General features: G+C 43.9%; 1 protein-coding gene across 2 annotated transcripts in view; it reads right to left on the reverse strand.

Annotated features, from left to right (window-relative positions):
* Positions 1 to 27,124, reverse strand: part of SCUBE1 (signal peptide, CUB domain and EGF like domain containing 1) — a 443,267-nt gene that overhangs the window by 66,540 nt on the left and 349,603 nt on the right. For both annotated transcript variants that reach the window (XM_019515739.1, XM_019515738.1), the window contains exons 10-11: positions 9,963 to 10,079; positions 4,909 to 5,031 (exon numbers count right to left, since the gene is read on the reverse strand). In XM_019515739.1, the coding sequence (XP_019371284.1) occupies positions 4,909 to 5,031; positions 9,963 to 10,079 (240 nt within the window). The remainder of the gene's footprint in view (positions 1 to 4,908; positions 5,032 to 9,962; positions 10,080 to 27,124) is intronic.

Raw genomic sequence — 27,124 nt, forward strand, 5'->3', positions numbered from 1 at the left:
GTGCTGGCCCTGGGACATGGGACCAATGTCCCAATGTCTTGGGACCAAAGACATTGGGACATTGATCCCAAGATGGTGACCGGGGGTGGGGCACCTGTCAAGGGGCAGGGCTACCCATGCAGCCCTCGACAGCCTGCTAAAACTGGGTAAGCGGCCTTCCGCCCGAAATAATTGCCCGCCCCTGCATTAGACTACTTTGGCTTAAGATCTAATTGACTGGCTTAGCTTCCCTCCTTGCTTGATTCCACCTTGCAGATATCAGGGTGTCATAAACCAAGACATTCAGTGGCTGCTGTGTGGTAGTGTTCCTGCCTACCATGCAGGAGACCTGGGTTCAAATCCCAGCTGAGATGACTTGGGGTGAGCGAGATAAGCAAATTTTCTTCAGCCTCCACAAGAGAAGGCTGAGGGGGGACCTGGTGACAGTCTATAGACTCACTAGGGGGGACCAGAAGGGTTTGGGGGAGACGCTGTTTCCCCTAGCGCCCGCTGGCATAACAAGGAGTAATGGGCACAAGTTGATGGAGAGGAGGTATAGATTGGACATCCGCAAAAACTACTTCACAGTTAGGGCGGCTAGGAGCTGGAACCAACTTCCAAGGGAAGTGGTGCTGGCCCCTACCCTGGGGGTCTTTAAGAAGAGGCTGGATGCCTACCTGGCTGGACTCATTTGAGTCCCGTTTTTGTTTTGGGGTTTTGTTGTTCTCCCGCCCTGGCGGGGGGTCGGGCTAGAAGATCTACTAGGTCCCTTCTGACCCTAAATCTATGAAACTATGAAACTATAACAGCAGCAACTGGGCACTTAAAGCAGCAGTATTAGAATCCAATGAAATGCAGCCAGCCAAGTTTGGGGTCAACCAGAAAAAAAAGTCTACAAGGATCAAAATTTTGGAGGCATCCAAGCAGGGCCTGGATAAAACAGGCCAATCAAAATGGCTAGTTGGAATGGGTTTTGCTTGGGTTGGACCAATTCAACAGGGAAGTTAAGTTACAGAAATGGTCCTGTGAGTATGGATGCCTGTTTTATATGCCTGGCTTCATTAATTTATATGCAAGTCTCTGTACTTAATTTAATTCCCCATAGCCTATATGGGAATAATCATACTTACTTCCCTCAGGGGCCTGTTTTGATGCTTAATTAGTGTTTGTAAAAAGCCTGACATCCCTGAACTGAGGAGACTAGAGAAGTACGAAATGAGAAAAAGAGCATTGTGTACCTTGAATGTTCATGAGTTATTTAGCATGGTTTATTCACAATCACTGCTATGGTCATTCTTCTTCTCTTTATGCTTTTCTAACAGATTACAACAGTTTCCTCCAACTATGTTGATAAAAGATCAAGGACATCAGCAAAATGATCAGATTCATTTTAAGACTCATTAAAATATCCATCCACTGAATAAAATGGAGAATATCAGTAGAAATTGATGCTTTATTTTCTTGTCTTTCAACATGGTATTACAAAAAATAAAGAAAGTTCATGACTAGAAAAATATTTTTAATAATGCTTTTCATTTTGAGAACAACATTCTGACTAGATTGAAGGGGAATACAATACATCACGTGGGTGATCTAATTATGTGCCAGATTCAAAAGTCTGTAGTTTTTGTTGGTGATTTACGTCCCTGTCTCTGAGGACTCAGTCATATGCTAGTTGAGAAAAGAGCAGATGATCTTGTAACAGTTTTCTCTCTCTAGTTCCCACAGTACTTAGCTCTAATCATAGTATCATAGTGCTTAGGGTTGGAAGGGACCTAAACAGATCATCAGGTCCGACCCCCTGCCCTGGGTAGGAATGGGTGCCAGGGTCATATCACCCCAGCCAAATATCTGTTCAACCTCCTCTTGAAGACCCCCAAGGTAGGAGAGAGTACCACCTCACTTGGGAGCCCATTCCAGAGCCTGGTAGCCCTAACTGTAAAGTATTGTCTCCTGATGTCCAGCCTGAACCTTCTCTCTAACAATTTGTAGCCGTTATTCCCAGTAACCCTGGGTGGTGCCCTGGGGAACAGAGCCTCCCCCAATTCTCACTGGTCCCCCCTGGTGAGTTTGTAAATGGCCACCAGATCCCCTCTCGAATAATGCTGCATATTCTTCACAGAACAGAAAGAAATTGGATAAAATTAAGCGACAATCAGATTACTGCCTCACAGTATGTTTAGGTTACATGATTTCTAACGTGTTGCATCTTCACCTTTCTTTACAATATGACACGTGAAGTTGACTGAAAGCCACAGATGATGTCTCTTTTGTGTGAGATACTGTGAAATGTCAGCATGACTTGGTTGTTCTTCAGTATTTTCATTAGCTATCAATCCCTGTGACTTCTCCCTAGGCATTTCCTGTGAATGTCTTACAAGGCATTTGGGTCTCTGTAGTTAAGACTATGATGGCATTTCAAAAGAGCCAGAAATGGTACAAACCTTTTGAGATCACTGAATGCTTGGAAGTGGAATGCCTACCTCTTATGCTTAATATATTAAACCAGTGGTCCCCAACCATTTGGCTAGGGACAGACATTCAAAAAGCCTGAGCCTGAATTAATTCAATCTTTGCAGGTTAGTCTAACCTGGCTAGGGTAAATCAGTTTTGTAACCAGACAAACATCCCAGAAATGCAGGCACATGCCTGCAGTGGCTCAGGCTAGAAGCTGGGGAGGTGCTAGAGCAGCCCTCCCTTTCCTTCTCCAAAGAGCTGAGGGGGGCATTTATCAGTTCTGTTATCAGCATTTAACAACCCATCAGAAAACAAAGCCTGGCTTATTACAAGCTCTGCTTAAACAGCTTTTTGCAAAGGAAGGAATGCAGAGACATTATCATCTGAGCTGTTGATTACAGGTTTCCCTCACTTTATGCTTTACATGTGTTCCTGGAAAATGGCGCTTAACTCAAATTTGCTTAAAGGGAACCCACTTTACAATGTAACAACTAGGGATACTTCCAAGACCTTGACTGTACTGACCCCCTTAACTGTATTGATGTGGTGTTGTGCCGCTCCCGGGGCAGCTGCAGCAAAGTACAGGCATTGCTGCTGGGAGGTTCCATGGTTCACAGCTCCTGGAGTGCTGCACTGATGGTTCTGGACCAGGCTGGGCTGCAGGGGCTGCCACTGCAGCCTGGCCCAGCTACCACCACCCAGCTCAACGCCCCCCGCAAATAATTTTTTCTTTCTCCGCCTATGGCATCACTCCTGCAATGCACCGCACAAAGCAGCTGACTGCGGGCTTCCACCACACTGATTGAATAAGAGTGAATTTACCTCACGTATAACAAATTTTTGGTATAAAATGGGTCATCACATAAGAGCGAATTCACACATACAGAAACCTCACAAAGCGAGGAAAACCTGTAGCTGCAAAAGGCCCTATAAGCCTTACACAGCATTAACTAGCAGACCACATGCTGGCTACAGTCTGGGCTGTGGGAGAAATGAGGAAGGGATCTCTGCTTAAGCAGCGAGTGGGGGGGGGGCACGGGAAAAAGCAGAGGGGGGGGCCAGCCCTGCTGTGGGGCAGAGAGCCCTGGCCAACCCAGAGAGCATGCCAGGATGCTGGAGGAGTCCGATTTATCTTAAACCAGCAAGGGATTTGGGACAGACATTGCATAAACGAGTTTGACCCAAATCAGTTAAACCTGGTTGAATGTATCAGACTTATTTCAAGCTGGTTTCAGTCATTTTCAAGCAGGTTTATGTACACTAAACATCTGTTCTGTTATAGTTTAAACCAGTTTATGTGTAATGTCTTTCCCTAGCCTTTCAGTCCATGGGCTGGATAAGCAGTGCCAATTTGATCTGCAGGCCTGATCCAGCATGCAGTGGGGCCTAATGCAGCTGTGCAGTGCTGGGGCCTAATCCTTCTTCTTGGGGCCAGCCGAGGCAGGGCCACTCTACCCATGTGGGTCTTGGAAATTTGACAGTGATGAATGGTGGCAATTCCCCACCGACAAATTTCCTTGGATCCATGGGGAGCTTTGTGGGCCAGATGACACGGATTTGTGGGCTGATGATTTTTAATAATCAAAACAAAACATCTCCAAAAGACTAAGCCAGCATCTCGTAGTTAGTGCTCCCAGACATTTGTGCTCAGCCTTTTTTTCGGGAGACTTCCTACAGGATCTCTTATGTTTCTTTCTATTCCATTGCTGGTATTTGCCAATTAATGCATTCTTTATTTTCATGATGTGATCACTTGTCTTCTAGATGCTGACAGACACCACCAAAGCTGACAGACTGCTTTTAAGCCAGTGGTCGTCAACTTTTTTAGACTCAAGCACCCTTCATTCAGTTTGAGGCACTCCTTGGAACATGCCAGGTCTTATTTTTCACTTGTTTTTTCACTACAGAAAAATAATAGAGCAATTCTTCTGGTGCAAGGAACTCAGAAAGACCACCAAATCTTAGAATGTTTTCAATGGTAATTGAATTCCTTTTTGAAGTTTCTGGGTTTGTCTTGTAAATTATGTTTGCATGCCCAACAGTGCTAATGTTGCGTGGCACTTTGCAGCATGTTTGAAAGGATCTCAAGGCAGGCTAGAGTGTTGTGACACCTTGGGTAAGTATCACTGTTTTAAACAAAGACCGTCTCTATGATCAGCATATGCTGTTTTAAATATGGGTGTGATACCAGAGTTTTCAGTCAGAATCCTAATTGGACTAAGTGGTGTTCCAACTGCAAAAGGAGTGGAGGATAAGATGCTAAATGTGTCAGCTAGAAGTTATTTAGATAAAAAGGATTTTACCAGTTTCACGAACAATTAAACACTCCCTGCTCAGAAAAATATGTTAATTAAAATACAGCAGGTAGTTGTCACTCTTAGTGTGACTCTTTTTGTGTGCCAAAGTTTTCACTCTTTTTGTGACTACACAAAAATAATAGCGCAGTTTTCCTGTTGCAAAGAACTCACTTACCAACACAGTCCTTTTTATTCCAGTGTAGCTTCTTTCCAAGTGGACAGACACACTCATAGCTTCCCATTGTGTTAATGCACCCATAGTCACAGCTACCATTGCTGATGCTGCATTCATCAACATCTGAAAGTATGTATTGAAACAAGTCAGGATATGTGTCTATTGTATGTCATGTATAATGTTTACATTTTAATTATATATACAGCGCAGGCATATACACTCACAAAACAGTTTTAGTGCACAGAGTGCATAGACACACACATAGCTCCTAATTTTGCAAAGACTCGAGTGGATGATTACATTTTTGCACTATGAGCAGTCACATTGAAATCTGTAAAATTAACTCACATATATAAAGCCTATGTGTGAGTCTCAGTAGGATCAAGGCCATAATGTATATTAAACAATACCAACAACTTCGAAGGAACAAATATACAAGAGATTTATCCATTCTTGCATATTAGAAACGTAAGTTATCCATAATATCACCCAGAATATATGTTTTTAGAAATGGATAACGGTTAACAGACAAAATACATACTTGATAGGAACTGAGTAGAGAGAACATACTTTGTTTAGTCTACCAGTCATAGGAATACTAATGAGAAGAAGGAATCTTGTTAGAGGCAAGCAAGGCAATTACCAAAAATATGTTGCTGATATACCAGTTAAAGGCTTTAAATTTTGGTTGTATTAGATAATTTGGTCACAATTAAGCATACCTTGTTTAGTCTACTCAATCAGCATTTATATAAGACTTCATTAATATACTGGCTGATATGCAACTTAATTTATGAAGTGTTAAAAGAAGGGTAATCAACTGACAGGGGGTTGTATAAAGTAGGCATTGTCAAACTAACTCAATATCATTTTTTTAAATTAATTATTTGTATTTCTGTAGCATCTAGGAGCCAAGGTCATAAACCTTTGTGCTAGGCACTATACAAAGGCAGAACACAACACTTGTTGTTTTGATGCAATGATCGATTTGATTGATAAAGGTAATAAAGTTGATGCAATATATTTAGACTTCTGCAGTAGTGTAACTAGGGTTGACAAATTGGACATTAGCCCCGGGAGCTCAATTAGCAGGGGCAACAGGATGGAACCCTTTCCCAGATGTCTGTGCTGTGGTGGCAGCAGCAGTATAGGCACACTGTTTTGTTCTCTACTGCAGCTACTGCACATTGTTGCTGACAATAGCAATCAGTGGTAAGGGTAATTTCGACCAGTGTTTCGATGGAAGAGTGTTTTGTTTCAAATTTTGTTTAGATTCGAAACAGCTGTTCCGTTGAAACAGGATTAAAACGGCGAAAGTTTTGATGTTTTGCCCATAGGATATAAAGGGGAAGGACAAACCAGCCTATAACTTTGTCATTTCTGGCTTGATTTGGATGAAACCTGCAGGAATGGTAGCCCCTTCTGACAGCATGAAGTCTGCCAAGTTTTGAGGAGTTAGGTGCAGGGGGTTTGGGGAAATGGTACCCCAAATTCTTGAAGCAAAACTCATGTCACGTGTGTGTTAAGCCACAGCAGAGTCAAAACTGCAGGCATGCTAGCCCCTGTGGACATGAGTTTTGCTTTCAAGAATTTGGGATGCAGTTTTCCCAAACCCCCTGATATGAATCCAGATTGAATACAGCCCATTTTGCACACCCCTAGAGGCTATCCATTGACACACACCACACATCTAAACGTTTCTTGATGTGACTTAGCTAATTGTGCATAAAAATTTGATACCTGCTTTATACAGGTATCAAATTTAGGCTCAAATAGCCTAAAATCATCATTTTTAAGGTGCATTAAGAATACACGTGTAGACGTGCACCCTTAATGTGCCTTAAATTGGGCTAATGTGCAGTAAATGTGCTCGTGTAGACATGCCTAATGTAACTGTAAAAGAGAAATCATCATGTGGGTGTATCTGTAGGATTCTTTGGCCTTGAATTCCTTAACATTTATATCAGTGATGTGAGGGACAAAACTAAAATCAATAACAACACATGCCAATGGCAAATAAAAGAAAATGACAGGTCATTATTACCAAGCAGCTTGGGTCATTTACTTAAACTGGGCACAAGAAAATAATGTGCGTTTCAATATAACCAAACACAAGGTCATAAAGGGAAGAACAAAGAATACTGGCCTTGGAAGCAGTGACTGAAAAAGGACTTAGGGGTCATTGTGGATAATCAACTGAGCATGACCTCCCAGTTCGATGCTGTATCCAAAAGGGTGAATGTAATGCCTAGATGTATAGACAGGAGAACATCAAGTAGGACTATAGAGGTTACATTCACTCTGCACTATAGTGTGACCACTGCTAAAATGCCACATCCAGTTTTGGATCTTGTACTTCAAGTGGAAAAGGGTTCAGAGAAGAGCCATGATTTTGATAGGGCCCAAGTCACGATCTTTAAGTGTTTGGGATTGGCCATACTGTAATACTGCTTGGAATACAGCTTCACAAAAGACCTTTGGTGAAATGTTATATATTATGATCTCACAGCTAAATTCTATTACATAACTGTCCTCTGTCTCATATTAAAGCATGGCACTAAGAGTCAAACTTGATCTGGATCTTTTGAAGATTCTGAAATATCCTATTCTCCTTCAACTTTGATTTATCCTCTCTGCTACACGGACAATACCCATTGCTCTCATAACATTCATCTCCTGATATAGATTATAACTAATGCTAGGTGTGGGATGAAAAAGCTCAGGATCTGAAGAAGTTAGATTTAGATCTGGGATCTGGTTCTACTTATTACAGAAGTAAAAGCCAAATGAGGTTTTAGGATTTGGATTCAGCCTTGCCCAAAAAACATGGAATTATTTGGATCTAGGATGTGAGATCTGCCTCATTGTTTAAAGATCTGTTTAATGCAAAACTCTGGAGCCTCCAAAAATTCAAGGGTCAGCCCCTCCACACACACAAACTGGCTTAGATCCTTAATACTCCCAAGCTCTGATCATGCTTCCATCATTGCCCCTTAAATGTAGACTTTTCCTTCAGGATCCTTTCTGCAGATGAACTCCTTGCAGGTCTCTTCTCAGCCACAGGGGAAGCTCTGTTATCTATTTAATTCACAACATGCATAAACCCCACTCCACACAAAGGATCCTGTCTCCATCCACCCCAGCTTCTCTTTTTAAAAGAAGGCAGGCATGGATGTCAAAAGTTAACTCCATAAAGCCAGGGGAACTCAGAGCTCAGATAGAAACAATTAACTAAACCCTGTTCTTGATTACATCTGGGCAAATACTTCAGAATGAGTTACATGTGTAACTAGAACTAGGATAGAACTAACTATGCTTGGTTGCCCTGTTTATTCTTTAGCACTAAGAGACCTCCCCGTTAACACATGGGAAACAAATCTTACATTCAGTATTTACCATGATAAATGAGCACAAATAGGGCCAGAACTATGAGGGACAGATTCTGTTCCCAGTAACTTCACTGAGCTAAAAAGATTGACTTTAGACTGACATGTATCAACATATAATAGCAACATATAAAGTTTACTTTTGTTGGTTTAAAATTAGATACTTCATGTTATCAGCCTATGCTTCTGTTTACAGTTTTTTACAGATTATACTTTGCATAATTTTAAAGTACTATGGACAAAACCCAAATTCTATGTTTATCAAACAAAACCTATTTGTTTTATAGTTAAAAAAAGGAAAGATTCCTTTTGGACTTCAGTGTTTTCTAACAATAATTTACATGTAAAGCCTTAAGGTAGAAAAATGGACTACTTTCTATTACCTGATTTGTTTGCACAATATTTGTCTAATGCTGATCTGATTGGTTAAAAACACAATTCAGACTAAAGACTCCTCATATATCCCAAAAAGCAAACCTTTGTTTTCCTTTGACCAGTATTTGGGGCATAATCAAAAGACAGACTGCTTACTAAATGTCCTGACAGGAGACCACACTGTGTTAGCCAGCTGAGTGGCAAATGGACATGGAGTGTGATCTACTACAGATGCACAGTAGACTTACATTCAAGAATGAACATGAAATTCTGCCTTCCTGTAGAGGCTGATAGGAAAGCTGATCCTGTAGATGTTGTGGGGCAAACAAATAGTTTAGGATGCCCTTGGAATACACATTGTCAATCAGATGGCTAAAAGCCACTACGTTCTTACTTGATCGAAATTACAAGGAGCTGTGTAGATCAGGGGAGAGGGATACAGGTAGCTTATTGGCACTGGAATTGGGACTCAGCTACACCAGAGGCCTAATAGTGGCTGAATATAAGTAAATATTTATCATTTAAATTAATTTAAATTAACAGCTGGTCTAATAAAGTATATCACAGGCAAAGATCCTCACCTCTTGAATTTTTCCTGGATCATCAGAGCTACAACATCACTCCAACACTACCTTAAATTAATTAATTTATTAAGTAAGTAAGCAAATTATGGCAAATCCCATAAACTATATGCCACTTCCTGTTTCTAAAATAGGGATAAGCACTACTGATTTTTCCTAATTTAGAGAGTTGTCTACACATGTCTACAAAATACTTTGAAAGTAGACACTGCTTTGTGAACATCTTGGACCCTGATCCTATAAACTCGTGTGTGAGTAACTTTACTCAGCTGTGTTACATGTTTGTAAGATCATGGCCATTGGTCTTAAGCTCTTTGGGAAGAGACCACACTGTCTATTATATAGAAAGGGGTCTCAATTGGGGGCCCAAGGCCTGCCTCGTGAACATGAAGAAGTTTGTGCAAAGCCTCCTTGACTTCAGTGGGGCTTCATGGAGACATGGCAACTGGCCTGCACAGATCAAAATTCAGGCTCATGGTCCAGCTTGGCACCTTTGCATAATGCAGCAAAGATTATCCTTTTTCAGATACTTTTCTCCCAAGAATATCTAAGGCAGTTTTGAGATTCTGCAATTTTTTTCATACCTGGCCATGTTTATTTAATCTTAATCTGGCATTTTCAGTGCTGAAGTCTCAGCAAAGGTAAACAACCATCACTTAGTACATGATTGTACAAAACAAAGAAACAGAGAGGTAAAACTCAGTCTCCAAACCTCCACAATGTGTCATTCCATACAACGTGTAGCCTTTGTGACAGAGACATTCAAAACTTCCTGGGTAGTTGACGCAGGTGTGATCACAGGTCCTTTCAAATGAGCACTCATCTATATCTGAATTTAGAGAAAAAGTTTGAAGAAGTCAGAACTCATTCAAACCTGATGAATGGAATCTAACTCTCTCATTCATTGCATTGACATTATTGATATACCTAAGCAGCATTCCTAAGTAAGAGCAGAGGGAAAACAGTAGCTGCATTTCTTTATTGCCTGAGGAAGAGAGGGCTCAGGAGTTAGGGAGGAAAAAAGGAGTGTGCACTTTAGGAATGATGTGTTAAGGCTGCAATACATATTTTGACTACTAGGTGTCAATTTAATTTCAGATGGTGTCATACCACTAGGGCTGTGCAAAAAATTGATTTTGTTAGTGTGGCTACAAAACAAACAGAAAATCTGAAAAAATTAAACTTTTGATGTTTTTTCTGAAAAAGAAAACTGAAAAATTCAGTTTCTTTCAACATGAAATGGTTTGCATTGGTCACCTGCAAGAAAAGCGAAGAAAAACAACAATTATATGTGGAAACCTGCTGGTGTTCTCCCCCCAACCCGTCCACTGGCTTCATGGTTACAACACTAATTTGGAAGGTGGGTTCCTCCTCAAGGGAACTGGACCAACATTTCCTGTCCCTCCAGAGAATATTTTGACTTCCATGATATTGGGTATTCTGAGGTGGGAGGGCCCACAAACTTCTGTCTAAGATGTTCTACTTTACTGGGGCAGAGACTGGAATTTAGGCATCGCATCCCAACTCCAAGATGAGTGCTTAAACAATGTCCTTTTCATTCTCTCTCTCTCTCTCCAATACATACATGATATAAATCTAACGATAAATTCTGCCTCAGAATACCTTAGGGCCTGCTGGTCGGAACACTCACCAGGTACATGGGTGCCCTTGTTTCAAGTCCACTCTACCCATGATTCAAGGCAGGGATTTCAGTGCTAAAAAACTCCCTACCCATCTCTAATTGCCAGCATTCACAAATGTGCAATGCATATTCAGATGGTAAGTTTCATAATGAGCATAATTAAGAGCATGGCACTTCTGCTCCTTTCCAGGGCATGCAACAATCATTAAGCAGCACCAGGCCTGATTTTCAAACAACTGCTGAAACATAGGAGAGTGGAGAATTTCAGCAGGGGGTTCTTGTGTAAAATGTCCTTTAAACAATCCTTCAAGAATGCCTTTTAATTTAAAAGGTCAGATTATTAAGAAAATGTAGCCATCTGACAGTTTTAATTTAAATGAAAAACAGCAGATAGTATCCCTTGAAATAATTTGGAAGCTTTCTAGTGGTGCTCACTTTATTCTTTATTTAAAAAAAAAACAGACAGAACAGCCATATAACCAGGCCATTTCATCTAGTGATGGATGGATATATGCATGTGTGTCTGTGTAGTATGCAAAACAGTAGTTATATATATATGGAACAGTAGATGCCTACATATATTAGTGGGCTCACAAACTGTTTAATGAGATACTACCAACTTCTTATTTACTATTTTTGATTTGTAAGGAACAATTCTTGGCCTAGCTAACACTCATGCAAGTGCTTAACTCTGGGCCATTGGTTCTCAAGCTTTCAGACTCCAAGCACTCCTCATTGGACTGCAGGCACCCCTCCATAATTTTTGTGAATTGAGTGGCATCCGATTAAAAAAATTAATATATTCCAGCGCTTACCACCTTACAGAGGGGCTAGGCATTGGGGTGGTGGATCAGTCAGGCAGGAACAAGCCTGAGACTGTCTGCTTATCTCCTCACACTTGATAGTACCTTCAAAGGATCTGATGGCATCTCAGGGTGCTGCAGCACTCTGGTTGAGAACCACTGCTCCAGGTATGTGAATAAGCCCACTGAAGTAAAGTTCTTGTACAAGTGTTTGGAGGGTTGGGATCTCTGTGGTTTTTAGAAAATTTCTACGGTTATGACACAAACATATATTTAATATTTATAAATACATACTTATGAAGATAAAGCACAAAAATAAAAATAAATAATGAACAGGTAATCATGAAACATCTGATACAAAGTGAAATCCACGTGAGAAATAAGAAAACCTGAAATCTCCAATGTATGTGCACATTACCCTTCCCCTGGAAAACGAAACCAAAACTGGGGATCTAAAGTTTTCCTTTTTTTCACACCTGCTTCATTTTTATGAAATATTTCCTAATTTTCTTTTGAGCCCCCAAATTAATTTATTTTTAGAGTTATTTTTATAGCCTTGGATATATTTAACGATTGGAATAAAAAATGGCAAACTTTGGGAAGGGGGGGGAAGAGAGAGAGAGAGAGAGTGTAGTAAAACTTGGGAACCAGCTCTACAGTTAAAGTTTAAAAAAATTCAAATTCAGAAACAGCCAAATAACGCATTATAATTTAATTAATGTCATAGTAATTTAATTAATGTAAGACCTTATTCTGGCTTTTGATTTAATCTGAAAGTCTTTGTTTAAACCTTCATATGGCTCAAAAAAGGCCTCAGCATAACACCATTTAAGTCAACTGGAATCGTGCCATTGACTTCAGTGACTACAGGGTTAGGCCCTTTGCTTTCTGACAGTAACAAGGATTTATATCACTTTCTGGCTTCCTAAGTAACAGTTTGTCTACTAACATGTTCTTTTAGAATGGATATATGCAATGCTGTTGAATGAAGTATCACATCTATTGTATAATTTATATTACTTCAGGCTGACTAATGGAGATGTTACAACAAATATTTTTATTATAATGCAAATAGGGTTTAAAAGGCATCTTAGCCATTTAAATCCAGTACCCCACCTCCCACTGCTATCATGAGAAATTCAGCCCTTGATCTTGTTATAGCTGTATGAGATTGGACACTCTCTGCAATAAGCCCTTTGGTTTGTGTTCCTTATTGCCTGACAAGATAGGACATCTCCATACTAGCCTATGCTCAAGGCAACAAGTTTCCTGCACCCACAACAATGGCAAAATCACCAGTCTCCTGTGGAATTCAGCACGGGCCATAGAAAAGGGAAAAATATTCACCACTTACTCTGCACTAAAGGAAGCTGGCTGCATGTTTACGCTAGGATGCTAGAATTGTTTCTGGCCTCTCTGTCTGATATCAGTGTTCTGGGTGGTGGTGACTGCTGACTCCAAAAAGCTTTGTGATTTTTCCTTTGGATCATACTATTGCTGCACAAAGTCATGTCTATGTCATCTCTAGAAAGGTATTTTTAACTTAGTTCCTTATTCCCCAAAAGAACTAAACATCTGGGCAGTGACTGAACAGTTGTCCATTACACCTGCCTTTCACCTCCAGAGAACTGGGTTTCAAATCCTCCTTAGTTTGCAGCTGAGAATGAATTTGAGTGTCCAGACTTCACCCTTTGTTAAGAAAGAAAATTATATAGTTTGTTAACATTGTGTACTTAAGACAAGTCCAAGATTATAATGGCAGAGGTGCTGCAGGTCAGGAGTTGATCAATCGGAATAATTGATTTTTTTGGTGTGATCATGGGTGTCTGGTGCCTCTTGAATCAGGGAGACCACATGCCCCCCTGACACCAGTCAGTGACCAGGGGGCAGGGTCCCCTGGGGGCCAATCCCGCTGGCCAGGAGGGTGTTGAGGGGGGGGTCCCCCAGTGGCCAATCACGTGGTCAATTTCACTCACCGTAAAAGCGGCCGCACCGCTTTGGGAACTCTTGTGGCCACTTCCGGAAGAAGCGCGGCCGCTTTTGCTGGCAACCCTGCTCCCCAGCTGGTGCTCACCAGGGGGTAGTGGTGCTCCTGACTGCCCCCCTGCCCACCGGTTAAACAGGGAGCGCAGCTGAACAGGGGGTGCACCGGTGCTCTCAGGGTGTGCACATGCACCCCTGTGCACCCCCTACATGTCGCCCCTGGGTATGATGGACAGAAAAAAAAGTTTTGAGTCAATCTGATAGTAATATTGTTTCAGCATAAAAATTAAATGCTGAAAAAATGTTTAGATCCCAAAATGAAATGTTATATTTTAGATGATTTTTACCCTTTTCTTTAAAAAAAAGTTAAATTCATTTTCAACATTAACTTGAGATGAAAAATCAAAATGCTTTGTTTTGAAAATGACAGAGAGATAAATGACAAGAGGAACATTTCAAATTTACAAAAAAAATTTCCCCCTTGTTTCAGCTGAAACAATCTGTTAAATTTGGCACCAATACCTTCAGACGACCCCAAACTACCACTTTCAGTAAATAAACTCTTCATCTGAAATATTTCCCTGCATGCTAGTCAGGAATAGATTATATTAGTATTTGATCATAGCTCTTGCCAGGCAGCCTTAATAGGCTTTTATTTTTATGGCTAGAGACAGAAGTTAAACATAAACTGTTTTAAGTGATTGGAAACTGATTTAACTGTAACAGAATAGAAGTTCAGCACACATAAACATCTTTCAAAATGGCCCAAACCAGTTTAAGATAAACCTGGTTGGATGTAGTATCTTAACTGATTTAGATTAAACTGGTTTAAGGAACTTCCGTCTCAGATACCCTCCTAATTCAAATTAATTCTCAGTCCCCCAATATCCCAGAATGCTTTACAGCCCTGGGCTGTGCTGTCTCCTCCAGCGCAACAGGGCTGGCACTGTCCCCAGCAGTCACAGCTGAGGCATCAAAGTCTCTGCTCCCTAGCCTGCTTCCTGCCTGGGCCTGTCAGCCTAGCAGGTGGGGGGGCAGGGGAACAAACCCATAGAATTCCCTAGTTCCAGGCTGTACAGCAAGGAGAAGAAAAGCCCCTGGGGTGGCGGCTTTTTGTTCCCCTCATTGTAGTCATGCCAGCCAGTCTGGGAGCAGCTCAGCCCCACCCTCTCCCCAGCCTCCATGTCCTAGGTTGGGAGGAATACACCCCTCCCTGATCCTGCCGGATACTTGCTCCTCCAGCCAGGGTCTACAACAGGGGAAGCCCCCATCAGGAAGCTTTTGGGCCCCCCCCCACAGCAGTTTGGAGCCATGCTGGGATTGACTCAGCCCCACCACCTCCTCAGCTGTCCACCTCCGAGAGGCGGGGCAGGAAGGGAGGGAAATGCACTCCCTCAGCTGAGGTCTTTCCAGCATGGGATGGGGGTAAATACCCACTGGGGGGCTTTTCACACTCCCTGGAGCTCGAGCTGGGCTGGGATTACCCCAGCTCTGCTCCTTCCCCAGCCATCTGCCTTTGAGCATGTAGCTGAGATGGTGGGGCTGGGGCAAGCCCAGCCTGGCTCCAAGCTGTGGGAAGCTGAAAAGCCTACTGGTGGGTGCTTTTCCCCTATGCCAGGTAGATCCCAGCTGTTAGGGCCAGCACCAGGCCAGTGGTGGAGGTTGCGTTCCCCCCTCTTGCCCTTCTCAGAGGCAGATGGCTGGGGAAGGAGCAGGGCTAGGGTGATCCCAACCTAGCTCAAGCTGTAAGGGGGCAACCCCAGTAGGTACTTCCCCCGACCCCACGCCAGACAGACACTAGCTAGGGGGCCTGTGCTGGGCGGCCTGGGAGGTGCATTCCCACCACTCTGCCTTCCCCGGTCATCCATCTCCAAGAGGCAGGGGAAGGGGCAGGGCTGGGGTCATCCCAGCTTGGCTTCAAGCTGGGTCAGGGCATGAAAAGACCCCCAGTGGGGGCTTGCCCCTGCACCCTGAAGAACCCAGCTGCCAATCAGGCCTGGGCTGCCCCTGAACTGGGTTCAGCAGTGTTAGGTAGAGTGGCCGTGCGGGGTGGTGCATGCAAGTGACCACAGGCTCCTGGCCTGGGCCAATACAGGCTTCTGCCTGTCTTGACCACCCAAACACTGACCATTGCTTTACTTTGTAATCAATTCAACTGAGGCAGCTTAGAAAAAAATGAGAAGACTGAATCAATTTTGCCTTGGGTTTTTTGAACTTCTGTACTTATCCGATGAACCTTAAATTTGGGTGTTGCATTCATATAGGGAAGTAAGGATAGAATGGTCAGTGTAGGGGATAACACGCTATAGTTGTGAAAGTCTGTTGATTTTGTTCTTTATATTGTCTCCTATTTCAATTTCTAAACATAACAGAAGCATTCCATATTATATATAAACTAATCTTCTTTTTCAGTAACTTCTCGATTACTGACCTAAAGAGGCATTTTGACTGTGCCTTGGGGCAGCTTTGCTACCCCGCATATTTAAATGGAACACCTTCCCATTGTCCACGCCTCTCATTGTCTGTGCATGAGTAAAAAAAATAAATCACCCTGTTTTTAGCACATGAGAGACATTTTCAGGAATGATTGGGAGGATGAGATCAAATTAACCCTGACTGTCACAAGGATGAGTTCCAACTGAAAGGCAGGGTTCAAATTGTGGGGGAGCTCAGGGGGGCTAAGCCCCCCCCATAAGTGATGAAAGCCCCCATGTAAGATTTGAAAATCATAACCAGGGCGGTCTCTGATTTTATTAGGGCATTGTGATGGGCAGCCCAATTTTTTTTGCAGATCCTCCCAAAAGTCAAAAGTGTAATGTCAACCCTGCTGAAGGGTAATAAAAATGGCTGCTTTCCTACCATCACACCACACAGAGGATAGATGCTAAATGAATTTGCAGTCAGGGTTTCACAGAGCTCTACTGATAGAAGCAACCCAGATAATGTGCTGACTCAGTATATCCAATGGCCACGCTAGCTTTGGCTGAAACAAACTTTTGGGCCACTGACAGCTTGCATTCAGTCAAGAGGGAAGACAAGCAGTGCTGGGGCCTTCCATTACTCCAAGCCCTACCCCCTCATGACAGAATTTCCACTGTTAGGTGCTTACACTGTGGTTGGCACGATCTCAGGTAATATCTTCCAGGATCGCTAGCATTTTACATGACAGCCCTGAAGGGGGAAGGAGAGTATCCGAACATAGAAACAGGCTCACCTGCCTTTCCTTCTTCCAGAAGGGTTTAGTGGGCTTATATAAAAACAGGATTTTCATGTGTTTTTGTGGTATCTAAATGTTGCCAATAATGTGTTGTTATTTCTTCTCTGGATTGGGACTATGTTCCTATTATTTCAGTTGAGGGTTGGGCTTTTTGGTTGTTGCTGCTATGTTTTTCATTATCCTAATTTTTTTACACTTACACAGTCTTTTAAAGGACTTGATTTTCCTCAACACTGAACTCGAAAATAGGTGCCAGAGTGATAGTCCTGGAAAATGAAGTGCTCTATTTATCTTCAGAAGAAGAGGGATTGCAGAAACAGAAATAGTTTCTTGTAAGCTTCCTTGCACAGCTTAGCCTCAGTGCCAGTCTAGAAGAACCACTACCAAAAGGGACAAAGTAATTCATTTTTCTGTACTCATCCAGTCCCTGGGATTTCTGCAAAGGATTTCCAAGTGTAACCCAGGTACACCCAAGGGTGTGCCCTATTCTTAATAGGATGGGATGGGTAGGCAGGAGGGGATGCTGTGAGAGGGATCCCAGAATTTCAAGCAGATCCCTCTTTCCTCTATAGAGTTAGCCCAAGCCCAAAGTTCTTAACTATATACAATTTATTGAGTTATAATATACGTAAACATAAAACTAAATATCATATACATATATTTACACAGTGAATATTAACCAATAACCAAGGTCAAACCCTAAATAACACTATTTGCAACATCACAATACAACATTTCAATTGCAAGATATAAGGCACAAACATGAACAATCTTAACATCTATTTCCTTAATATAGTTCCTGAACAATGGCAGGAGATAGTCCTCCTTTCAATGGGGTCCCCTGTGGGGGAGGGTGTCCAAGAAGCACCAGAGGCCCCTCCCCTTAGGGCCTTGACTAGGTGGGAGTGGGGAGGGGCTGCTCACCCAGCCCCTTCTCTGGGTTTGCCTGCCCCAAATGTTTCTCCTGTGGGACCCAGGGCCCAATGACTCACGCTTCCTCAGGTGGCAGTGGTCAGAGCACCTATCCAGGCCTCTCTCCACCCTGTGCCCTGCTCTGAGCACCAAGGGCTCAGCTCCTCTCAGCTGCTGCCCTACTGCTGCTGGCTCCTGGGTGCTGAGCCTCACGCTGCAGCACTATCATCTCCCCATGCCCTGGCTTGGCACTGAGGGCTCTATAGCACTGCCCTTCAGGCTCCGAGCAGCTGTCCTCACGCCAGGTGGCTAACCCAAGCAGCCTCCACTGCTCCCTGGCTCCCAAGGCTCGGGCCTGTGCACCACCCTGCGCACCGTGAGACCTGGCTGCTTGCTGGGAGATGAGGCCTGAGCCACCTCACTGTGAGCCCCAATGCCCTGCTGGGGTTGTAGGCTCAAGCCGCCCACTTGTGGCTCCCAAAGCCTGGGCTCCGTGCACCAAACTGTGCACCATGATGGGCCAGAGCAGTCTCACACTGATCCCAGGGCCGGGTCTCCGCACACCGTCCCTGTGCGCCATCAACAGCCCGAGCAATCTTGCACCATTCCCAAGGCTGGTCCTCCAGTGGCAGCTTCAGGAGCCTTGGGCCTGTTGCCTGCTAAGGGAAAACAACCCAGCTTTTCTTGGCTCCACTCTTCTTGAGTCCCTCACTGCATCTGCCCCTTGTGCTGGGCATGCAGCCTCTTTTATATATTGCAGGGCTCCACCCCTGAAGTCTTCTGGACCTGACAGTTTACAGTCTTTAATCAGGTCTGGGGGAGCTCTTCTCCTGCACCGTGACTTTAATTTCTCCTGCTGCCTCCTGATTGGTGGGTGGGCTCCACCAATCAAAACAGCAGGATCTCAAGCCTGGGACTCAACCCAAGCTCTGAAAGGTGAGCCTGCAGAAGTAAAGAAGAACTAATTGTGCCAGTGGTTTCTATGATGGTCATCTGTGAACTAAAACCACAGGGCACTGAGAAGAGCCATCAGACAGTAATGATTTTTGGTCAGTCTGAAACTGAGTTGGATTCATACCAGTGTCCTCAAGGTGAAAGACTCCTTTCTGTATTCTGCCACCCTTCCCTGAGTGCAGTGCTCTGCATTTTGGAACATTATTGGCTTTCTTCTCTGAAACCATCTCCAAAGTAATTAATCAAAACAGATTCGGCTAAATACAAAACAAATAATTTTTTATAGAATTGGGATTGCAAGACAAACTGTTCAAACCTAAAGGTTCAAAAGTGAAGCTAACAAATGACATTGGATTTTGACATGGTTTTGTCATGCAAGCTGGTGAGGAAACACCTGTAGCAGCTTCTTAACACAATTTACAAACTGAAAAAATGCATTCAGACAGAGGCATGTGGGATTTTGTTAAGTACAGCTGCGACTGCTGTAGAGTAGAACCAATGTTCCTCAGCTGGCCTACTAAGATACTTACAAAAAACAGCCAAAATACAGATATGTAGCTAAAATATGGATATATAGCTAAAACCACAGCTGCCCAAAATAAAGGTCAGCTTCAGGACTGAGGTAGGAGGTCAGTCGTGCTGTCTGAGATGTTTTCTGTGTGATGCAATGAAGAGCCATGGGAGGATAGAGCTATGTGTGAGAAGAATAGCACACAGAGATGGAAGCAAAGCAAGAGAGATCTAAAGCTAGCCAGAGAAGTACTTGTAGCACACCCCTGAAAAAAAGCTGAGAGAGCACTTATGAGCAGAATGCTTGGAAATGTGAAGACAGAAAATGAATTTTGCTGCTTCCCTCCTGCTGTATTCGGGGTAACAGGACATCAAGACCTTTCTTTGGAGGAATCTCTTATATGCAAACCAGATTCCTGTCTCCATCATCAACTCCTTCCCTAATGGAAACAACCTACAAGAATCTGAATACTGGCAAACTATTTGCATCAGAAAAATTTAACGATATTATAAAAGCATTTTGAAACTAACTATAACCATACCCTCAGCATGCAAGGTGATGTACAAAGACAATTAATTGTTATTTTTGTATGTCACAACACAAGTATATACTCATTGCCCAAGAAGCTGTGAAGAACACGAGACACAGAGCAATCAACTGGTTTCTGATTCACAGGTTAGTGGAGTTTGAATCCTGTATCCAGAGAGATGTCATTAACATCATAACTATCACAGTTTTGCGCACACTGTTGGTTCATTCCTAGCTAATGGAGTCATACCCCAATACTGTGCTATGGCATGGCATCACAATGAGCTATCCATCCAATATAAATCTATTATAATGGATTTATTTCCGCTCTCTCAAATGCACCTAGCTTGTTTCTTTTTCCTGGAATTGCCCACATAGCCACAGTACAGAGGCTGTCCTCCAGTTGTCCATGAGCTACAAAATGCATACATCAGATCAGCTACAGACAACATTTCTGTTTGCATCCTTCAGCTCCCAAATCACTGCATCTTTGGAAGCATACCTTTTTCTTTCTCTCCCTGCACAAATACCCTCCGTAGCATGCACGCATGTGCGTGTGAGCACATACACATTGAATTCCTTGAAAATGGTCCTGTCAGCACTTTTAAAATACAATCTGATACTTTCCTATATATGTTTGGCTTCAAAATACTTATTTTCTGTTTTCCTTCTCTATGCCTTATCTTCCACCTTTAGCTGAGGAAATCCTCTTGCATTCAGAGAGTGCCTGAAATGACCGCCTGTAATACATGACAGACATTACACAGCCTCCAGGTCTCACTCAGAGTGGCTGCTGAACTAAAGGAAAGCATTGATTTAGGCTAAACTCTTCTTCAAAGGCTGGTTTGGATTCAGTGGCCACATCTATATGAGATCTTTACTGTTCAGTAGCTCATTACTACTGCACAGTAGTACTGTGTGGCACGAACTGTGATGGAATGCTACTGAGCAATGGTAACAAGTTACTGTGCAGTCAGCATCACTAGGAAGCCGTGCAGGGATGCTACTGTACAGTAATGCTGGTTACTGCACAGTCATTTAGTATTTGGGTATGCAAGTACTAAATAAGTGTACAGTAACAACTGTGCAGTCAGCATGTCATGTAGACATACCTAATGGGAGGAAATGTGTTACCTTGCAGATGTGTTAGCAGCAGATATACCTGAAATTTTCTGACCCAACTTGACTCGTCTCTCCTCACCCTGCTGTCACTTGTGTGGGGCAAATATGGCCACCTCTGTTAGATAGCCTTTCAATACATGCATAACACAAATCGAGAGTAATAGCTTTTAATTAACTTCTTACATTTCAAAGTCTGCAACAACAACAAAAATTAATGAAGGATCTGGAGAAGAAGGTCACACATGGTCCTGTCTGATATAAAAAAATCTAATTTTTTTGATTTCCTACTGAGTGCTTTTAGTAGGCAAAAAATGGAGCAGACTGCCAACCCCTTCTCCCAAACCTTTATGAATCATTGAGTAGTCACACATCTTTGGGCTTCCTATTGAATGACTGAAGTCCAGTTCACCCACTTGCTGCCGAGACTTTGTTAGTACATTATTAGCAACTATGTGCAGGAAAAAAAATAGCTGGCATTATTTACTATATCTTTAACTTGAATTAAAATGTGTAAGAAGCATGGCTCCATTGGAACTTCAAACAGTGAAGGGCATCATTGTGACTAACTTTTGACTCAGACAGGGTAATTATTTATTTGAAGTGAATTTATTTATTGCTCATTGTTAGCTGTGTGATTAGTGAAGACCAGATGCAACACAAGAATCCAAGAATGAAAGGCTTTTGAAGGATATTCATTCTGTTTACAGATACATATTCTTTTATTACAAATAATTAACTCTATCACAGGGTGTCAAGCATAAGGCTCATGGGCCAAATCTAGCCTGCAGAGCCACTGTATCTGGCTTATCTAGGAGACCACAAGAAGCTGTGAGTGGGGCATTGCCTGCCACAAAATTTGGGGCCCTCTGCCCCTTCTGGTGATGAGCTTGGGTCACTGCTGCCCCAGGACCCTTTCCCCAGATTCACTGCCTCCACTCGACCCCCGCCCCCAGATCCCTTGCTGCCTCTGGACCCCCATCACTGTTGCTGTGGTGGCCATGGAGGCTCCCCTCATGCCCTGGACTGGACCTGGCCCAAGAGGAACCCTACAGTCCAGATCCGGCCTGGAGCCCCAAGTGAATTTGACACCCCTGCCCCATAAAAATTCAAAACCAGATGTAAAACAAACAATCCATATAAACTGTAGAACAAACCTGCAAGCTCTGCAGCATGGAAGCACAGTATATAACTGGAAACTTAGAACTATTTATAGAACTGCCAGAAATTGACACTGATATGAAGAAGGGAACATTTCCTCTGCAGTTTCTGTGGCATGGCCAACAGGATACAATTACTACTTTTCAGCTTCAAGAAAAGAAAGAAGGGAGTGGTTAGAGCTGAGTTACAGAAAGTACTTGGTTTCTATCAACTCTAGTAGTTTTAGATCTACTGCATTCAAATGGGTAGTTATGCACTGAGAAAACTCTCACTAGAAAGTTCAGGCTAACTTCATTTCCTTGATTCTGCATGTACTCTCATTAAAGAATTAGGCCCACATTTTAATCCATCCTAGATTTGGACCTCCAGGCCAAGATGTGTAACTATGGGTGAGCAATTGGGGCATGAGCCCTGGGTGATAAAGGAGATCCCACAATGGAACCATAGGCCAGGAGTCCTGCTTGGGGGTGGGGGTGCGGTACTGGTGTGAACAGTAGCTAGGAAGTTAACTTTCTCACCTGCCCCTATATCTTCTTTTTTACTTGCAAAGTAAGTCTTCTGCATCACTGATTAGCATGTGAATCAGTGGCAGCTACCATGTTAACCTTGTAGATGCTGGAGGTGCTGACAGACACCTTCCCTCAACAGCAGTGGCTAGTCCCTCCTGGCCCAGGGCACAGACACTGTCAGCTATGCCTCTGTTGAGGTGCAATCCCATGGGAACTCAGCAGAGCTCTGCACAGGCATATAGGTTTGCTGATGTAGCTCTGACTGCAGGATCAGTTCTGCATTTCAATCCCTGCTGTGACAGGATGAAAAAAACCAGCAGAAAGTGTCTTGGGAACATAAAGACTACCTTTAGATTTGTACTTCTTTTGGGCTCTCTATTAATAAAATTAGAAATTTTTTAGAACTGCCCCCCCCCCCAAAAACCAAAAAACACATCAGAGACTAATACTGAGGTAATTGGCTGCCATTTTATTGCAGGCTACCTGTTCTCTTTGCTACTATTTCTATTTTTTTCCCAGCCAAGAGTTCACAAGGCTTTTAGCACAAAATTCCAAAAAAAGCAGTGCCCAAGAACATGTGCTAGGTCTTGACCTTGACCTTGAGCTGTTTAGAGAATAATAGCACCAAGAAACACTCTCTTGCTATCCATCTCATTATGCCCTGTTGTATCCCATGCTTTTATGGCTGTTTTACTTACTCATCCAGCTCCTGATGAAAATTTCACTTGTGCACCCCCGCTCCCCTACTAATTACCAGTGAGTAACTGAAATGCTGGAGTTAGCAGTGGGATCAGGAGTAACTAAGTAGACATGGGTGTTGTTTTTATGCAGTGGATATAATCAATTTTGAGGACATCTTTGAGGAATTTTAACATTACAACTTCTGGGGTTGTTGCTTCCACGCTGTTTGCACCCACAATCACATCAATTGGGGGGTAACAGTGGTTCATTCAGCAAGATAAATGATTCTTTTACTGTTTATAAAATTGTAATGTGAGATGCTAATTGTACTCAATGAAAACAAGCAAATGGATAGTAGGGATTTCTTTCAGAAAAGTTACTGGCCTGAACACAGCTTCTGTCCTGTCCTGTCTAATGAGTGCCCATGGCTGACAGATGTCAAGCAACTCCTAAGAGTGGCTGATACAGACATTTTCATAGAATGCACAGATTTTAAGGCCAGAGGAACCATTGTGTGTCTTTGGTCTGAATTCCTGCATAATGCAGATGTTGAAGTGAATTTAGTCAGGCTTTGGCCTCTCTGACTAGAAAAAAACAGACAGAGACCAGAAGTGCTGATACTGCTTATTTCAGTTATATGTTTTGAGATTTTAAAAATTCCTGCATTATTACTCTGTGCACAGAAGTAAGTTTGTTTTAGTTTCTTCAAGGTTGTATTTTTTTCTCTTTATCTGTCTTAAGTATAAAAATGCTTAGAAACTGAGGGAGGGGGAGGATTCCTTTGAACAGACAAGTGAGTGATTCCCTTGCTGTGTCGAATTCTCCCTGTGATCACAGTATAGCCCTCAATAAAGAAAAGCTGGCTCTGTCAGTTCTGATTCAACCACAACGCGAAGTTTGATTTCTTCCACACACAGCATAAAACTTCATTCAGTGATTTAGGCCTGACCTCAGGAAAACATCCCTAGTCAGTGGAGCACTTGAAAATACAGGCGTAAGGAGCTTTCCTGGCATGGTACTTTAGCTTTTAGTTTGGACTCAGTTTATTTTTTTGAAGATGTACTTGGTTTAATCTCAATCCATATCAAAAGTTAAACTGTCAAATGTGGTCAAGGTTGCTATGTTGGACAATTCCACTCAGAAGTAAGTGCTGCAGCCCCTATCCATTAAAGAGCTGAGGTGTCACTTGATACATTTTGCATATTAACTTTGTTTGATCCGAGATTCTTTTCGAAGAGATAAAAGGCAGCCTACAAGGAAACAGTTCCTGTTATCTGGTATGTCTGCCTATACTAACTCATATTCCCCATGTATTTAAGATGTGGAGCCAGTAATGTTTTAAGTGAGCTAGGAGTGTTTTGTTCTGCCTCATGCATCATCCATACCACTACCCACTCACTTCTGATTCAGCGAAAGGTTTCAGAGTCTGTGTTTCGGGGAGGGATTTATTGCTTTGGATGGAAACTGGAATTCAGCAGTTTCAGCCAGGTAAAAGTTGGCAGCTGATTTTGGGGTCTTTGAGGGATATCAACGGGAGCTTTGCCTAAGTAAGACCTGGTGGATTTGAATCATCGTTTAAAAAGCCTGCTGTAAATGAAAGATCATGCATTATGATGCTAATGATGACAATACTGTTATTTGGCAGAAAAAAGGTTTTAAATATTTTTTCCTGCAGCATTACAAAGAACAATTTGGTTAGTATAATATTTGAAATGTACAGTGAATCAAAGCCATGTGCTAACTCCCCTCTCATGCACCTGGCCTCCTAGCCTGGTAATGTCCCTTTTGAAGAATGGGACATGGGTGAGAAACCGTGATGGAACTTTTCAGAGGACCCTCTGAGAAGCTCCTGGTCAGAAAGGAGAGACTGGGAAATAGCAGTGACAGGTGCCAGCAATACCTGTTGGTGAAGGGAAACAATGCCCCTGCTCCCCACAGAGACCTTTGTGTCTATTTTCTTAGCAGCCCTGAGGTTGTCACCACTTCTGGATTGCACCCAAGGGGACACCTCACTCTTCTGTCCCCTGCCCCCTCCCCCACACCTTTCATTTTCCCTGCAAGCCGCTTTGGCTGCTGCTCCAGTAAGAAGGAAGACAGTACAGAAGTGATGGTGTTCATGGTGCGTGGGTGGCAGTGGTGCAAAGTGCAGGGGCAAAAGTTGCTAGAAATGGGGTGCTGTGGAGGGAAGTGTCTCACCCATTTTTTGTTGCCAAAAATTGGTGTTTAAGTGATTATTCGACACCTGTGTCAGTGGCAAAAAAAAAAGTGGTGACATGTTCCTCTTGCAGCAGCAAACCTCTAGCAACATTTTTCAGCTGGAGTGCCAAAAAACCCCACAATGCCCACTTTGGAAGGTGCTGGAATGCCAGAAAAACAAAACGAGGGCAGGAGGTGCATGGCAGGATGCCCTACTTGTACCCCTTGCCCCCCAGTCCTGCTCATGCCCCTTTCCCCGCACCAGAAGCCCCTGCCCCCCAGCCCAGACTCTGTGGCTATCAAGAGCTACCCAGAATCTGGGCCAGCTGCAAACAGCTGCTGCCTCCCCACCCCAGCCCTGGCTGCAGCTGCCTCCCAGCCCTGGGCCTGGGCGCGGGCTCCGGGGAGGCAGCAGATACCTACGATGCTCCCCACTGTGCTGCCCTCACTGCCGCTTCTGCAGACCAGCGTTGGAACCTGGCGCAGCATGGCACAGTGCGGGGTGCAGGAAACTGCTTACCACTCAGAGCTCCCTGCTGCCCTGGCCACACTTCCCCTGCAGGCGGGGGCAGCAGTGAGCGGCACAACCCTACGTGCTGCCCACGCTTCCCCCGTGCAGACAGGGAAACTGTGACCTGGTAGCACAGAGCTTGCAGCAGCAGGCAGCTTCCCTGTGTGGCCCCTCTGTGTGCTGCCGCTCCGCATCACACATCCTGTGCTCCTGGCTCTGCTGCCTCCCTGGAGCCCAGGGCCAGGTCTGGGTGGCAGCAGCTGTTTGCAGCTGTTCCAGGTTCTGTGGAGCTGCTGATAGCCATGGAGCTTGCAGCAGGGCTTCCATCCTCCCAGCCATCTGCTGGGAGCAGCCCATGCTCCATGGTGATCAGCAGCTACCCAGAGCCTGGGCTGGCTGCAGCCAGGAGGCTACAAGCAGCTGCTGCCCTCCCACCCTGGCTCCAGCCCTGGTCCTGGGCTCCAGGAACGTAGCAGGTCCTGGCACTGTGTCCATTGGGGCTGAGGCGGGGAGGTAGTAGATGTTTGTAGCTTGCTGGCTGCAGCTGGCCACGGCTCTGGGGTAGCTGCTGCCAGCTATGGTGCCCGGGCTGCTCCCAGCAGGGCTTGCGGTCTCCCAGCCACCTGCTGGGAGCAGCCCAGGCTCCCGGCTGGCAGCAGCTACCCAGCACTGGGGCCGGCTGCAGCCAGCTACTGCCTCCCTGCCCTGGCCCCAGCCCCAATGCGTGTCAAGGAAAATGGCCTTGTGTGCCATGTTCGGCATGTGTGCGGGGGGTTGCCCACCCCTGCTCTAGCTACTGCTCCTACAATGTGTGCAGAACTGGCCAGTTATGCCTCTGTGCTGTGGGGTGACAAGGAGATGGCAATAGAAGCGACCAGCATAGGGTATGAAGTAACAGAGAAGCTTGGTGACAACTTTACAACCCCCGACTATACTTTATAACTGATCAGAGGGCTTTCTCCACTCTTGTAGCAGACATTTTTAGTGACATCACTACTCTCCCCCCCTCCCCCTTTTAGACAGCAGAGACAGTGGAAGAGCTCTCAGGCCCGTGGGTCTTACCAGGAATCATAGAAGCAATGAGTCGGAAGGGACCTAGACAGATCGCGTCCGACCCCCTGCCATGGGCAGGAATGAGCACTGGGGT

Source organism: Gavialis gangeticus, unplaced genomic scaffold (genome assembly GCF_001723915.1).
Source record: "Gavialis gangeticus isolate Ggan-Ray unplaced genomic scaffold, GavGan_comp1, whole genome shotgun sequence".
Lineage (NCBI taxonomy): Eukaryota > Metazoa > Chordata > Crocodylia > Gavialidae > Gavialis > Gavialis gangeticus.